Consider the following 17,670-nt stretch of genomic DNA (forward strand, 5'->3'; position numbering starts at 1 on the left):
TTAATTTACTGATAATTTTCTCATTTCAACATATTCAACTTCAGACTGCTGAGATGAATGAACGCATGCAGAAAATGGGAGAATCTTCTCTAAGAACTTTTAGAATGGACCCTGAACAAAGTTTGTACAAGTTTGAAGGAGAGGATTATAGAGAAAAACAGAAGGTAACTTTATTCTTGCAGTCATTCAATGGTCAAATTTTCACTTTTCCTTGTAAAATCTATACAACAACACAATCATTCATATAGTTCAAGGTCAATCATGAGTCTAATTTGCTTTAATATGATGATGGTCATATTGCTGTCGTCACTGCAGCTCAGTATGCTTTCCCCACATTTTGGATCAGAGAGTTTCATGTTTTGGAGTCTTTTTGATTTTGGAATATTTACAGAGCTGTAATTGATCTGCCAATTTGAAGTCAGAAATATTATAAAACTTTTCTTAAAATTTGGAATTTTGGAGCATTTTGGATTTCAGATTACTTTTAGATTGGTATGCTCAAGGTGTTTTTAGTTTCACTTTGTTAGTGAAAGTAAGGACAGGAACGTGGTTGAGTCCTGAAACTCAAGCTGAAATCTCATCTCTGTTAGTAGGGAAATGACTTTGGGTACTCAGCTTTTTCATGTAACAAAGGGAGAATGGAGTAAGAACGCAGAGTGATCCTCATAAGGAAATGGGTTAATATTTGTGAAGTAATTAGAACAGCATCTGGCAGCGACTGTCATAGTTGCTTTTCCTATTCGTTGTTATAAACTTCCCCGACAGAAGCAACTTAAATGGGACTGGAGAGATGGTTCAAGGGTTAAGAGCATATACTGTTCTTCCAGAGGACCTGGATTGGAATCCCAACACCTGCGTCTAGAGGCCCACAATTTCTTATAACTCCAGTTCCAGGGGACCTGTCACCTCTGTCATCTGTGTATCTGTTTACATGTAGGTACACACACACACACACACACACACACCCCTAATTTATAAATAATAAAATATCTACAAAAAGAAACTTAAAGAAGGGATGGTTGTTTGTTTTGTACAATGAGTACATCATGGCAGGTGGAGCGAGGTAGTAGAAGCTTGAAACAGTTGACCCTGTTGCAATCACAGTCAGGAGGAAGGCAATGATAAATGCTTTCGTCAGCTAGCCTTTTCCTTTAAATTAGCATTTAAAAGAAGAATTATGTGCCAGGCAATGGTGGCACATGCCTTTAATCCCAACACTTGGGAGGCAGAGGCAGAGGCAGATGGATCTCTATGAGTTCAAAGCCAGCCTGGTCTATAAGATCGAGTTCCAGGATAGGCTCCAAAGCTACAGAGAAACACCTTGTCTTGAAAAAAAAATCATGTGTGTATGTGTGTACGTCAGAGGATAACTTGTGGGAGTCAGTTCTCTCTTTCTATCTTGTGGGTTCCTGGTATTAGACTCAGATTGTCAGGTTTGGAGGCATATGATTTTATGGATTTAACCTTCTTACTGCCTCCCTTCCTCCTTTTTATACATTCCAGGATCCCATCCCAGGTAACGATAGTGCCCACCATTGGACTTCTCACCAACATACTATATCCCCAAAGGTTGATCTCAAACATTCTACATCCCCAAAGGTTGATGATCTCAAACATACTACATCCCCAAAGGTTGATCTCACCAACATACTATATCCCCAAAGGTTGATTTCAAACATACTACATCCCCAAAGGTTGATCTCAAACATACTACATCCCCTAAGGTTGATCTCAAACATACTACATCCCCAAAGGTTGATCTCACCAACATGCTACATCCCCAAAGGTTGATCTCACCATACATCCCCAAGAGTGTCCCACATGATTTTAGATCTCATCCAGATAAAAACAGATTTGTGATCACAGTTAATATAAACTGAGCATAATGTCACATTAGCAGTTAATTGCCACGAGGGCTTTATTATATGTAGTCCTTTGAAAAAGAATGCCTTGTGATATACGACATAGATATCAGTGTTGAAGAAGTGAAGGTTTTATGTTTTGTATGCTTAAACTGGAATTTAAGCAGTAATTTTAAGCTTTGTATTTTAAAATGACTTTAGATGAATGGAAAAATAGCAAAAATAATAGTTTAGTGCTAATAATATATGTGTTACTTTAATTATTGAAATATAAGAAATTACCATCAGAGTTATTTATTTATCTATTTTTTACCTTAATGTTCTTTTGCTGTTCCAGGGGCTTCATTCTAGGATTCCAAATTGCATCATTTTAACTAGACTTTAGCAGGGTGTGGTAACATATGCCTTTAATCCCAGAACCTGGGAGACAGAGGCAAATGGATCTCTGTGAGGCCAGCCTGTTCTACATAGTGAGTTCCAGGACAGCCAAGGCTACGTCATAGAAAGATTCTGTCTCAAAAACCCAAAACTAAACCAAACCAAACTAAGCCAAAAAAAAAAAAAAAAAAAAAAAAAAACAAAAAAAACCCCAAAAAACCAACCAAACAAGACTTTATTTTTAAGAGGAATTTTAGGTTCTCAACAAAGTTAAATGGGAAGAACATATATCCCTTGCCTCTGACATACACCTCTCCTCTCCAATCCTGTGCCAAAGTGGTACACGTGTTACAATCATGAACGTACATTAACACATCACTGTCACTCCAAATCCATCATTTACAACAGAGTTCTTTTTATTAGAGTGGCATATTATAAGACTTTTAATAAATGCGTAGATATCTACCATCTATCATTAAGTATTTTCACTGCCTAAAAAAATCCTTTGTGCTTTACTCATCCCCCACCCCCGCCATTTTTCACTGGGCTTCTTGCAAGGATTCATCTTTTTTTATTTGCTGTTTTCATGGTTTTGCATTTTTCAGAATGTCATACCATTAAATGAAGTCTTTTAGAGGTTGAATTCTTTCATTTAGGGTTTCAGTTTCCTCGGTCTTTCTTCACGGGTCAACAGCTCGTTTCCTTTGAGCACTGAGAGAGAGTTGACATTCTGAACGCCCCGCTGTTTATCTAAGGAGCATCTTGGTTGTTTCCAAGGTTTGGTGGTTATGAATAAATCTACTGTATACATCTGTTTGCAGGATTTTTTTTAAAAACAAAAGTTTTTTTTTTTTTTAAATTCCTTTGGGAATACCAGGGAATATGCTTGCTGAATCCTATAAGAAAAGTAAGTTTACATTTGTAGAAAACAGCCAGACTTTCTTCCAAAGTGGCTATGCCATTTTGCATTCTCCCAGCAGTGAATGAAAACTCAGTCCACATCTTTTCCAGTACTTGGTGGCATTGAAATATTGGATTTTCACTTTTCTAATTGGTGTATAGTGACTTCTTATTATTTTAATTTGCATTTTTACTTTTAAAAAATTTGGGATTATATTTGCATCATTTTTCCTCTTTTTACTCCCAATATGCCCCTCCTTGCTCTCTTTAAAATTAATTTCTTTCTTTTTTTTTTTTTGGTTTTTCGAGACAGGGTTTCTCTGTGGCTTTGGAGCCTGTCCTGGAACTAGCTCTGTAGACCAGGCTGGTCTCGAACTCACAGAGATCCGCCTGCCTCTGCCTCCCGAGTGCTGGGATTAAAGGCATGCGCCACCACCGCCCGGCTAAAATTAATTTCTTAAATATATAAATACAACCTGCCCAGTCTATCTAATGTAACTTGTATGTATGCTTTCAGGGCTGACCATTTGGTGTTGAATAATCAGCCAGGTGCCTGGGCAAGGCTGTTTCTCCTGCTGTCAGCATTCCTTAGTCGCTTATAGTTCTTTGTGTAGGGCTGAGGTCACATGAGCTTCCTCCTGGCCTGCATTGCCATGCCTATTGATGTCATCAGTGTTCAGCTTGGATTTAGGCAGTTATGCTAGTGAAACGTCATCGGTGGAGCTTTTTTTTTTGACATTTCTAGGAGACGCAATTTCACAGCACACTTTCTGTTCCTCTGGCTCTTAGAATCTTTTCTCTCCCTCTTCTGAAATGCTTTTTGAGCCTCAGTGCACGAGTTGTGCTGTACACATATCAGTCGGAACTAGGCTCCACGACTTTTCGATTTGGTTGGTTGTGGTTTTCTATGATGGTCTATGTCTGTTGCAAAGAGATATTTCCTTGATGCAGGATGATAGCTTTTGGGGTCCAGCCTCAGCTCCGGTTCAGGTCCTGAGACAGAGAAGGGATGTCAGCTCAAGGAAAAAGTCTTGACTACCAGGTGGACTGCACTCAATTGACCCCAAAAAGCTTGAGCTATCTTTGCTTATACTGTAACAGAGTTTTGTTTTCCTACCAGGCTTACATGAACAGTTTTATTATTGGCTCCTATTTTTTTTTTTACTTTGAAGAAATACATTGTAATCATCATAAAAGCTCCCATCATTCCCATTTATGCTTCCCAAACACACTTTCTCACCTCCTACTTAACCTTATTCTAGACACAGAGTTTAGCATTTTTGTAAACTTGGCTAAATAGGAGCCAGACATATCCGGCTCCTGCAGCACTTATCTCAGCGGCTGCTACTTGTGGTTACAAAGTTAAAAAGTAATAGACATGGGTACAGTGCTTTAAGAACAACAGTATTCAAATACAAACAATTCTTTTATATCGGTAAGATATAGTTTTATACAGTTTCTTGTTCTATAAGAGGGTGCCATGTCTCAATTTCCCTGTAAAAGGCAGATTTTGATAAGGTACCCTCCTCCCATCGCACTATACTTTGTAAAGATATACGCTCCTATGTATGGTAAAGATGGATCTCTCTAGCCCATATTTTATAATGCATTTTCCTATTGAGTCATACTAGATCTTATCATTAATTTTATGTGCCTTGTGTCCAGGGAACTTACTCTCAACTGTTGCCACTATGTATATTCCCGAGGCCTTTTTTCTATTCTCTGTGTGTGTGTGCCTTGTTCTCCTTTCCAGGACGGTGAGACATGGTTAATGTTTCCAGTGGTGTTTTCTCATATATACCTAACTATCTCTACTAAGTCAGAAAAGTTCCCAGGATTAGGAGTTGTGTTTAGTAATACTAGATAAGAAATTTGAGGAGCTTTAGCTTCCTGCTGAATCTTAGGGAAAAACACCTGAGAAAGAAGAGACTTTCAAGGAAAAATTACAGCTGTTGCATGTGTGATTGAGAAAGTAAAGCTAAAAACTGCCCAAAGAATCAACAACATAGTGAGAGAAAAAAGAGCCTGCAAGCAGCATGAAGTTTGCAAATTTCTCTGCTGGTCCATGGTCTACTGGTCCTTGCCAACTGAGAATCCATTTACATGGGTGCTTTGCCCTGAGGAAACCCACTGGACGGTTAGTGGTTAGTCAGATGCTGAACTGAGACTAGGCTGTACGACTCTTGTCAGATACCTATACTTTTTTTTTTTTTTTTAAGATTTATTTATTATGTTTACAGTGTTCTGCCTGCAGGCCAGAAGAGGGCACCAGATCTTATCACAGATGATTGAGTCACCATGTGGTTGCTGGGAATTGAACTCAGGACCTCTGGAAGAACAACCAGTGCTCTTAACCTCTGAGCCATCTCTCCAGCCCCAGATACCTATACTTTTACCTGTGTGTATAAGAAGAAATATTCAGAATGCAGTTAGGATTTATGCTGCTTTAGTAAAGTGGTGGTTTTGAGTCTCTGCAAAGATCAATGGCTTCACTAGCCCTGTGTAGTTGGCTAACTTTCTAATACCAGACATGTTTGAGTGAGTCTTAAGTCCAAGTAATTAACAGTTGGTTCCTGCCAAGGTTTGCATACCACTACTATTGCACAATGCTGGTCATCATTGTGGTTCACAGATGTCATAGCTGAGTAGCAATGTTGGTTGCTTCCCTCCTTTGGACGTTTGCATCGCACCTTTTGGTACCATGAAAGCTACTCCTCAGGGAGGAGGCATTCATTTCCAATTCAGGAATCTCCGGGCTTTGTGTCTGATGTGCAAGGCACCTTCAGCAATAGGGACTTAATCTTTCACTTCTAGGGGGTAACAAGGTTAATAGCAATATCCTGCAATATTTTGGGAGTCTCTTGGGCCCTTCTGACCAACAACTCAAAAGAGGGATTCTCATGCTTGATTTGGGGGATTTTATTAGATAGCTTATGCCTCTTTGAGGGAACATTGCCAACTGAGATGGGAAGATTTCATTTAAGCTATGTATGGATTTTTATAAACAGATGTAACAAGTATTAGAGGTATTTTTAGATAGATAGTTGATGTATGATTCTTTATGACTTTTTCCGATCCCCTTACTGTTGTTTTACCCTCCTCCCTCCTTCTGTATTAACCACCCTCTGCCTCCCTAGAGATCCCTCCATTTTCCCACTTCTCCCCTCAAATCCCTTGTTCTCTGCTGCTCCCTTCTCTATTTCTTACAGGTGTAGAGGGTTTTCTTCTTATTTTAATCTGAAATTTCTTGGTGACATGTTGAACATATTTTCCACATCCTTAACTACTATCTCTTTGTCTTCTTTGTTTAAAGTCTTGTCCAGTTTATTTTTTCAGCTGAATTGTTTTGTTTTTTCTTGTAGTGCCAATATTTGGATACTTTGTTTTCGATAATGGTCTAATCAAATTTGTCTCTTACTAATATTTTCTCCCCATTTGTAGCTTATTTTTCATTTTTTATCCCACATTACTGTTTTTGCTGTGTATGTTTTTTGGCTCTCCTAGTCTGTGTTAGTTCTCCAGTTTTTTTTCTTTCATGACCTGGACACTCTGGAAAAGCACTCATCAATTATTCGTAGCTCGTCTCTTGCTTTGTGTTTGTTCTGACAGTTTTTAAGGATTTTACTGAGATTATGCATTTTTGGCAAGAATATCCCAGAAGGGATGTTGTGTCCTGAACATATTATCAGACCATCAATGATCTTAACCAATCTTTATGGGTGATGTTAACCTTTTTCACTTAGTGGATGGCATCTGCCAAATTTCTCTCTTATGAATTTAGTATTTTTACTTTTGTAATTCATAACTATCTTAGGAAGGATATTTTCAAAGTTGTATGTGATGATCTTAGCATCTGTAGGGGGAGTTATTGTTACGATGTTTACCTGAGGGCCATTTCCTCATTTCATCTATAATTCCTACTTGGGAATTTATGTAAGAGGAAGATACCCCTACTCTGTTAATTATTTATGTCCTCATTTATTTAAATTGCTATAGATTCATGTCTATTTATTTTGACTTACAATACAGTTGATTATTATTATTATTATTGCTCAAATTGTTCCATAAACCTTATTCTTGAATTTATAGGAATAATGTTTCATTAAAGAGAAACACTTTTTTAGATCTTGATTTTACTGCAAACTGAGAGCTGAATCATTTTAAATTCCATCACATCCATTATACTGACAATACTTTCTTGCCATCATTCGCCTCTGATAGGTTTTGTTCCTTGACTTATATTTGTCTGTTTTATTTGCAATCTTGGACGCTTTGTGTTTTATCCTGCTTAGATGGAGGTGATGGCCTTTCTGTACAGGGTAGAAATTGTCTGCCTAATATGTTTTTTAGATCTAATTATATGATATAAATTTTATTTACTCTCCAATTATTCCTATGGGTTATTGGTACTAAGAATCTTTTATAAAGTGGAAAAATATTAATAGAACCTAAATAGCATTGAAACTTCCTTTTTTTCAGTGTTGGGACTTCCTCATGCTCAGCACATCCTATACTACTGAATTACATCCCTAACCCCATTCAGTTAAAGTAAGATTAGTGTTAGAAAATACTTGTGTATGTGTAATGTAATAAGCTGCCCCATGCTTTCATTTCTAGCAAACATGATAATTTACAGATAATATGTATTTTAATGATTATAATGATTCTTCTAATTGAATGTCTACTATTAACAGTAATATCCAAAATCAGAATTTTTGAGTTCTCATTTGAGATTATATTTTATTTCTATGCATTCATGTTTTCTACATAGGGTCATAAATTATGCTCACATTGTTTCTGAAGAGAATTGAAAATCTGATAGTATATTGTTCATAAATCTTAGACATTATATGTTAAGTTAGATTTTCACATGTGATTTATTGAATCAGTTACATTATTTTACTACCATGCCTAGTAAATTTAGTCATGGTAGCTGACATTAATCCTTGATAATTTAACTTGAATAAGTTAGTATAAATATGCTTTTGTCTAAAACAAGCCAATTCAGTATAATTAATTCTCTTTCTGAAAGTTCAAGAATTGACCTTTAACACTTATTTCGAATTTCAACATCTACACTTTCAAACATATACAGATTGGATGACCAAATTACTTTTAGAAAGTTAATTTCAAGTATACATTTTACTCCAATTTAGAAAGACTAAATTATATGTTATTTATAAAATCTTTTTTGTGCGTGTGTATATGTGTGTATGTATGTTCACATTAATGTGGGTGCACATGTCTGTTTACATGTGTATGGAGGCCAGAGGTTGATATCTAATGTCTTCCTTGATAGTTGTCTGCCTTGTATATTGAGGCAGAGTTTCTCACTTGAACCCAGAGTTTACTGATTGGACTAGCCTAGGCCAGCTTCCTCTGTGGGAATCCTCTGTTGTCACCTCCTGAACTATTTATGAAATCTTTTTTCCCCCAAATACTGTCACCTTACACACTTATTTTGGTATAAGAACCATAATTTATCTTCCTCCTTTCTTCCTTCCCTCCCTCCCTCTCTCCCCCTGTTCTTTCCTTTCTTTGTTTGGTATTAAACCCTGGGCTTCTTACATGCTAGACCAGTTCTCTACCACTGACGTACATCTGTAGCCCTAGATGTGGATATTTATTTTATTTAAGCATCCCATTTTAATTTCTTTTAACTTCTAAGAATTAGAAGGCATTAAAGGTCATTTCCTCTATGCTTTCTTGTAATGAAGGAATCTCACTTTATAGGGTGAGCAAGATGACTCAGTGAAAGGTGCTTGCCACCAAGCCTGACAGCCTGAGTTCAGTCCTTGGAATCCGTATGGTGGAGAGAACCGACTCCTAAAAGTTGTTCTCTGATCTTCCCAGGTGCGACATGGCATGAACATGCATGCACACATACACACATATGCACACACAAATAAATAAATGTGATTTGAAAAGAAATCTCATTTACAACATCTGCAACAGATGCTAGCCTGTGTTTGAATTCTGAAGTGCTGGGGATCCTGCCTCTCTCTGGGAAATTCCTTTTACTGTTTGCTATCTTGCCCTTGTGTATTCTAGGCAAACAGTCTACTGCTGAGCTACACCACCAGCCCTGTGGACTTAGATTGCATAATGATGGTATTGTTTCTTGTAACTTTGCACATTGGTTTGAATCTTATGAATCAACAAAAAAATAAACCTCTTCTTTGCTATTGTATAGATTTTGATTTATGAGCCTTAACATTAAGATTTATTTCTCTAGACACAGTGAGAACTTGTAGATCTCTAACCACCCTCATTATCTTACTTTATTATCCATGTTTTTCCTAAGTGGTTGTGGGGATTGAGCCAAGGGTCTTGTGCATGCTTAGCATTTGTGCGACTACTGAGCTACACAGGCAGCCTTGCCATCCACTCTTTGCCTATGCTGAAATATTGAAATCAACCTTAAGATAAGATAAGATATTGGGACCATTAATGGTAGATTAATAGTCTTTTAAAGGCCCCCATGGCTCATTTAAAGTCACTAGTAAAATGGAGAAACACCGTGAAACACAGAAAGCAGAGAAAAAAGAAAATTTTTCCTTGGAGTCTAAAACTTTGTATTGTCAATTTTATTTGTTGACTATTAAACCTCATTCCCTATCTGATAATGGGGTAAGTTTTGCAATGAGACAAGTCTATGGTAACTTTAGTCTCAATGTGTAATAGTAATACCTTAACATTAACTGTTGGCTAGTTAGCTACTACTTTCAGATATGTTATTGTGTGTGATGTTGCGGCTCCAACCCAGGGTCTTGCACAAGTTAATCATACAGGGTTCTACCGAGCTAGAGTCTCAGATCCTTTGTGGTCATATTTAATCTTCAAGGTAAGTATTAATTGTTCTCATTTTACAGAAAACAGAAATAACCCTCCAAGATGTCTGACCAGTGAAATGGTACGATTCAGATTCAAATCTGAATCTTGCTGATTCTAGTGACTTTTGCCCACTCCTCTATAGCTTGCTTTTCTAGAAAGTTCCCTTCAAACATTTTTCGCTTTTGCTGTGAAGGAGGTGTGCCTGTCATGGTGCTTCTTGTCATTTACTCCCCTGGCCTATTATATGTTTAAAGTTACCAGAATCAATACTTCTCTTCCTTTTTTGAAAATTCCTCTTTATTTAATTAAATTGACATCAGATACTAACCAGAATATGCAAATTATTCTCAATTTAGGAGGAACTAATTTTAAAATTATTTTAAAAAATGCAAAAAAACCCCTTTGCTCCTAAACTTGATTTATAGCAATGTTACAGAACTTTGCAGGTAGAAGTAGAATTTATGAACCAAGTTTTACTTGCTTATAATTACTGCCTTATTGCATGTGGTACTGAGAAAATAATTTGGAGTAACTGAACCTCTTGTTCTTGCTTGTGTGTAGCTTGGTATGGTGGAGTGGATTGAACCTCCTAAACGAGAACGCAAAGCCAGCTATGCAGTGGATGCCTACTTTAGAGAGGCTTTGCGTGTCAGCGAGCCAAAGATCCCCAAGGTAAAACTGTACAGGGCCAGGTTTTATATGCTGTTGCAGAAATCTCTTACATCTGGTTTGTGATTCAGATCTTCTCATATTATTGCCAAATCATCGTTCCTAAAATTTTTTTTAAAAAATGTTTATTTATTTATTATGTATACAATATTCTGTCTGTGTGCATGTCTGCAGGCCAGAAGAGGGCACTAGACCTCTTTACAGATGGTTGTGAGCCACCATGTGGTTGCCGGGAATTGAACTCAGGACCTTTGGAAGAGCAGGCAATGCTCTTAACCGCTGAGCCATCTCTCCAGCCCCATCGTTCCTAAAATTTAACAATATAGTCAGCACTTGCTATGGGCCAGCCATATGAATGGATTTTATTGTATTTATTTTTCCATATATAAAAATCACTAGAGTTACTTGTATCAGCTTTGTGCTTCATGAAAACAAGTATGTATGTATGCATGTAACATAGTTTTTCCTCATAGGCTCCTCGACCTCCAAAACAGCCAAATGTTCAGGATTTTCAATTTTTTCCACCACGTTTATTTGAGCTCCTGGAAAAGGAAATTCTTTATTATCGAAAGACTATCGGTTATAAGGTAATTTTTTTTCAAATTAGTGTGATATAATCTTTTAAAAATTGTTTTGTTTTATTTTATTTGTATGAATTTTTTTCCCTGCATGTATGTCTGTGCTCCATGTGAGTGCCTAGTGTCCTCAGAGGCCAGAAGAGGATGTTAGATCCCCTAGAAATTAAGTTACAGGTGATTGTGAGGCACCATGTTGGTGTTAGGGACTGAACCTGGGTCCACTGGATTAGCATCTAATTCTCCCAACTACTGAATCATCTCTTCTAGTCTCAATATTTTATGTGCTATTATAGAATTCTCTTATAACATGGTTTGTTATTGCAATTTTCTTATATTATTGCCAAATCATAGCTACTAAAATATAACAATACAATAAGCACTAGTTAAAATAGACTATGTACTCTAGCTAATATTAAAGAATATAAGAACATATAACAATTTTTTAAACTAGTAGTAATGATTAAGCTGTTGAGTCACTCAAAAGGATCCCCAATCAAATCAATTGGTCTCCAATATTTCAAAACAGTAACATCTGTAATAATGTTATTTCAACAGATTTTGTGTTCAGATTGTCAAAGAACATGTAGAAAAAAACAAGTATGTGGTTGGAAATAAATTTTGATATATGATATGATTTTTAAATAATTTTTTGTAGTAGAATTAAGAAACAGTATTTTTGCGCTTATTTCTCATAGGTTAATAAAAGTCTTGGTGGTTAATGGTCACGAAGATGTTAAAGATATCAAAACATATGATAATTAGTCATATGATTTTAAAATAAAATTATATTTGGAATTGAAAATTCTGTTTTGCATATGTGTTATAAATTTTAGTAATTAAAATTTAGTGGTTGTAATACTGCATCTACATTATTAAGAAATTAAGAATATCAGGTTAATTCTGTACGTGGAAACTGGCTTCTTAGTCAATGGAGATGACTTACTAGAGGTATAAGAATCACTAACATAAAGAAAATTAGAAAAGTATCAGCACAATTGTAATCTTATGAAATTTTTTGTTTTATGAATTGGAAGTTATATTTCAAAATTTATTTTGTTGCACCTTTATTAGAGTTGGAACTTTGATCAAGTATTTGATTAGTAGCTAGTATGTACCTAGAGAAACTATGTATTTATGATAATTCATTTATATTACATGGGCTAGTTAAAATATTGTTAGAGAAATGTGGTTAGATTTGGACATAATAATCCAGACCAGAAAGAATCATTTTTAGGAAAGTGTAGCAGAATAAAGTAGCCATGTTTGACTGCTCAGTTTATACATGAGACCACTTGCAAAGAAAGTGAACAGAGTGTAGAAAAAATGAAAAATGTAAGAGTTATTAAATAGTTAACTTATTGAGATAAAAAGACATAAAGCACTTTGTTGGGGTTTATCATTGTTCTTGGTCATAGAACATTATTTTCAGCTTCTTTTATTGCCTGTTAGATTTTGAGTACTAAACGAAACAGTAGTGTAGGATATTTTATAATTTATATAATGATTTAACATATATTCTATTTGATTCTAACAACCTCATTATATAGGTTTGATTGTCTGCTTGTAATTGGTAGGTAACTGGAGTTCAGCAAGGTTCAGTTACTTTGTGCAAGGTCATGTAGATAATGAGGTTGCCCTGCTGTCTCAAACCCACTTATTAGACTTTAAATACTGTGCTCTTAAATACTGTGCTCTATCCAGATAGTCTCGGCTGTTTCTGCATGTGATATAACCCTGTTTGGTTCTGCAGTCCTAAATAAGGACTGTGTTTATTAGTGGTGTGACATGTCATTTGGGAGGTGGGCCAAGTGGTAGTCAAGTAGCAGCAATAAAAGATCATCTCAGGTGGTGGAACTGTTTATTTTCCTTCTTTGGAGATAGTGTGAGTTCCCTGTGAGAATTCCAGTGCCCACCACATTCGGGCCACAGACTCAGTTAGAATGTAAACAGTGCCGTTCATTACAGGCAGTTTAGAGTCAGGTCTCAGAATGATTGTTTGGGTAGTGGCCAGCTGGAAGAACGTAGAGGAGGAAAGCAGCTGCAAGGTAAGAGAGGAAGAGGGGGAGGTATAAGAGGAGGGCGAGGGAATGAGTTAGGAAGAGGAAAGATGCTATGGAGTTTGCATTCGTGCACTTTACTGTTTAATTTCCCTCACCTCCCAGAAAGTGTTAGAGAAAGAAGAGTGAAAGGAGGACTGACTGTTCAATACCTGTTCACCGAGCACTGCTTTGTGTTAGATGCGGTGATAGTCACTCGGGAGAAAGCGATAAATAAACTTGGCTGCTGGACTCCTTCCATGACGGGACACAGACATACTCCTGGAACAGGCCTGTTCTCGTTAACTGTCCCTTTGCTGTGGTGCCCCTGCTGAATGAAATTGACATCTGTCCGTGCAGCACACTGGCAAACTGATGGAGAAGGGCCTGACTCCTTCGACTCAGAATGGTCTTTAGAGGCTCACATGGTGTCACACAGTGCCTGTTGTGATGGGTAATAAAATCTTTGGAATGCATCAGTCTAAGAGACTTACTCCTAATCCTCCTGAAGATCATTTCTATGTAACTAAGGAAATAGTTGTTGTTGGTGGACATCTTGAGGGGAACTGAAAGGACTAAATTCCATCTCATTCTGATAGACACAATTCATCTCTTAACATGATACTATCAGTACCACCAGTGTCCATTGGAAATATAATTAATCCACAGCCTCTACCCTAAGCTCGTCTATGTACTCAAGTGGGAAAATCATTGTAATTATAGTAGTAGCAATAAGAATGATTCCAACAAGAGCAACAACAACAACAACTAATGATAACGAGAGTAAAGAAAATGACCAGACTCTGAGAATTTAGATTATAATGCGAGAGACATACAGTAAACAGACACCACAATGCTCACAAAGGGTGCTGCCAGGAAGTATAATTGGTGTACAAAACAGTCTGGAAGATGAAGGCAGTGCTCTCTGAGGAGCTGCCACTTAAACCGAGATCTACTAGATGTAGGATTGAGCCTGTATATATTGATTGAGACGCCATGTTTTCTGCAGGAAAGAGGAGGCACTTTTCCAGAGGTCGAGCATGAGATATGTATTGCTCACAAAGAGGCTGAAATTTAGCTTTGGAGTAATGACCCCCTAAGATGCTTTTAAAACAGGGATGTGGGAGGGTGACAAAATGATACTGATCTAAGCATTCCTTGTGTTTCATGATGTTCCAAGTTCTGTATAAATATTAGATGGGCATCCTCACTGGAGGAACTATGTCTTTATTTTACAAATGAAGAACTTTTCTCAGAGTTGTAGGCCTTATAAGTGGTAAAGGATGAACAGATTTACATTTTGCAGAATTATTTAAATTTTACGTTGTGTGTGTTCCTGTGCATGCTATGCCCACAGGAAGAAGTCAGACATGCCTTTTTGGAGTTGGTTCTCTTCTTTTATCACGTGACATCCAAGAACTGAACTCACATTGTCAGTCTTCTGGGGCAAACATTTTTACACACTAACAATCTCACTGACCCTTGATTTATATTTTCTGATATATTTAACTTTATTTTATGGTGTGAAGGTGTCATACTGCCTGGAACTGGATTTACAACCACTTATGAGCTGCCTTGTGGGTGCTGGAAATTGAACCCGGGTCCTCTGGGAGAGCAGTCAGTGCTCCTAACCACCCAGCCATCTCTCCAGTTCTTGATTTATATTTTCAAATTATTATTTTGGATGTTAAAGGAGGAACAGTACATTTATTAGGAAAATCTCTCAGAAAACTGTTGAAATATGAAAATAAAAAATGGTGCTGACAATACGAACCATAACTGTGGCAGGCATGGTGTTGGTGATGGCAGGAGAGCCCTTTTCCTGCTGTTCTATTCCTACCTTTGGGCTCTTTTCAGTACAAAGTGCCACCACACTTTCTAAAGATTTGCTGTGAGTCTTATTAGGAATTCCTAGCAGAGGATTTAGCAGGCAAATACCACATTCTGGATGTTGGCTCTTTCTGAACTTTGTTTCTTCCCTTATTTCCTAAGAACTATGGGCTTGAGCTAAGGTAGATTATCTCTCTAATTGGAAGGGTCTCATGTTTGAGTTCAGAGTACAGACAGATCAGCATGGCACGTTAATCATCTGCAGACCTAAAGGATAGGGCTGGAGAAATGGCTCAGAGGTTAAGAACACTGGTTGCTCTTCCAGAAGTCCTGAGTTTAACTCCCAGAAACCACATGGTGGCGCTCATAACCATCTATGATGAGATCTGATGCCCTCTTCTGGTGTGCAAGGCAAAATGCAGATAGAACACTGAATACACAATAAATACATTAAAAAAAAAGGCTTGACGGTGGTGGCACACGCCTTTAATCCCTACACTACAGAGGCAGAGGCAAGTAGATCTCCATGAGCTTGAGGCCAGCCTGGTCTACACAGTGAGTTCCAGGACAGTCAGTCAGAAACCCTGTCTCGCCCCTCCCTCCACCCCCCAAAAACCCCAAGATTTTTGGCTGGCAGTGGTGGCGCATGCCTTTAACCCCAGCACTTGGGTGGCAGAGGCAGGCAGATCTCTGTGAGTTTGAGGTCAGCCTGGTTTACAGAGTGAGTTCCAGTACAGGCACCAAAGCTACAGAGAAACCCTGTGTCGAAAACCCAACCAAACAAACAAAAACCATAGCTTTATATGGCGCATCTTCTCAAGAAATACCTAGGATATTGTGTAGGTGGAAGTATGTGAATCCCCAAGAGCCCAAATAAAAGGATAGCAAAGATTTATTAGGAAACACTCACGAATAACAACAAAGTAGAGAGCTGCCATGGTTTTCTGTTCTGCCCTGGGTTGAATGAAAGCAGCAATCCAATCTTCCACCACTACATGAGAGAGTGGGAGCCTGCCCTCGCTTTCTTTCTTTCTTTCTTTTTTTGTATTTAAACTGAGAATACTTGTTGTATATATTTTTATTAAATTTATTTTTTTTAGAAAGACTTTTCTCATTTTACGTATCTATCCCAGTACCCACTTTCTCCCTTCCTCCCACTCTCTCCACCTTCTCCCTACCCCATCCTCTTTTCACTCCTCAGAGAGGGTAAGGCTTCCCATGGGAAATCAACAAAGTCTGACACATCACTTTGAGGCAGAACTAAGCCTCACCCCCTATATCTAGTTTGAGCAATGTATCCCTTCAAAAAGAATGGGCCCCAAAATGCCAGTTCAAGCACTAGGGATAAATTCTAGTCCCACTGCCAGTGGCCCCACATACTGCCCAAGTCACACAATTGTCACCCATATTCAGAGGGCCTAGTTTGGTCTTATACAGATTCCTCAACTATCAGTCCAGAATCAATGAGCTCTCGCTAACTCAGGTCAGCTGTTTCTGTGGGTGTCATCATTATGGTCATGATCCCTTTGCTCATATTATCGCTCCTCCTATCTTTGACTGGACTTTGGGAGTTCAGCCCAGTGCTCCACTGTGAAATCTCTGCATCTGCTTCTATCAGTTGCTGGATGAAGGCTCTATGATGACAATTAAGGTAGTCGCCAATCTGATTATAGGGAAGGCCGGTTCAGGTACCCTCTCCACTATTGCTTAGGGTCTTAGCTGGGGTCATTGTTGTGGATTCCTGAGAGTTTCCCTAGTTCCAGGTTTCTTGCTAGGCTCATAATGGCTCCCTCAATCAAGATACCTCCTTTCTTGCTCTCCCTCTCTGTCTTTCCCCATCGCGACCACCCCAGTCTCTCATGTTCTCTTCCTCCCTCCCCTTCTCCACTCCCCCTCCCCTTCTGCCCTCCTCCGTCTCCTCTTCTGCCCTCCTCCCCCTCCCTACTCTCAGTTTCCTTAGGAGATCTTGTCTAATTCCCCTTTCCAGGGGGATGCATGTATGTCTCTGTTAGTGTTCTCCCTGTTACCTAGTCTCTCTGGGGCTGTGGACTGTAGGCTGGTTATCCTTTGCTTTATGTCTAATATCCACTTATGAGTGAGTATAACATGTTTACCTTTCTGGGTCTGGGTTACCTCAGGTTTTCTACACATAGGTTCTCAAAAAATGTAACTGCTTCCCCTTTTTTCTCTATTTAAATTAATAATCATTCAAGGGTGTCCAATATTTTGACATTGCCGCATGACTGCCATCTACAAAGTTCACTCTCAAGACCCATACAATTGAGTTCTAAAACATAACAAAGAATCTGTGTTTTAAATAAGTTTATAGTTTCGTGTTGTACTTCATTCATAGTTCCCCTTGGCCACTGCAGGTTAGATTACGGGCTAAGAGGAAATGGGTATTGTCTATAGCTGAGCACACTGTAGCTAATGGATATGATTTATCTATTTTGAGTCTCCAAAGTCTTAGTCTACAGTAATTGAGGAGAGGGCTAGTAAGGGATTCACTAGTTTGTGTTTTTGTTTTGAGACAGGGTTGCACTGTGCTATGCTAGCTGGTCTGGAATTCTCTGTGTAAATCAC

At 38.0% G+C, this 17,670-nt stretch overlaps 1 protein-coding gene across 5 annotated transcripts in view; it reads left to right on the forward strand.

Moving 5' to 3' along the window:
• Smarca1 (SWI/SNF related, matrix associated, actin dependent regulator of chromatin, subfamily a, member 1) overlaps positions 1–17,670 on the forward strand; it is a 92,044-nt gene that overhangs the window by 52,347 nt on the left and 22,027 nt on the right. For all 5 annotated transcript variants that reach the window (XM_026784798.1, XM_026784799.1, XM_005358411.3 and 2 more), the window contains 3 exons: positions 45–164; positions 10,536–10,646; positions 11,117–11,230. In XM_026784798.1, coding sequence (XP_026640599.1) covers positions 45–164; positions 10,536–10,646; positions 11,117–11,230 — 345 coding nt within the window. The remainder of the gene's footprint in view (positions 1–44; positions 165–10,535; positions 10,647–11,116; positions 11,231–17,670) is intronic.

This window comes from Microtus ochrogaster, chromosome X (genome assembly GCF_000317375.1).
Source record: "Microtus ochrogaster isolate Prairie Vole_2 chromosome X, MicOch1.0, whole genome shotgun sequence".
Taxonomy (NCBI): domain Eukaryota; kingdom Metazoa; phylum Chordata; class Mammalia; order Rodentia; family Cricetidae; genus Microtus; species Microtus ochrogaster.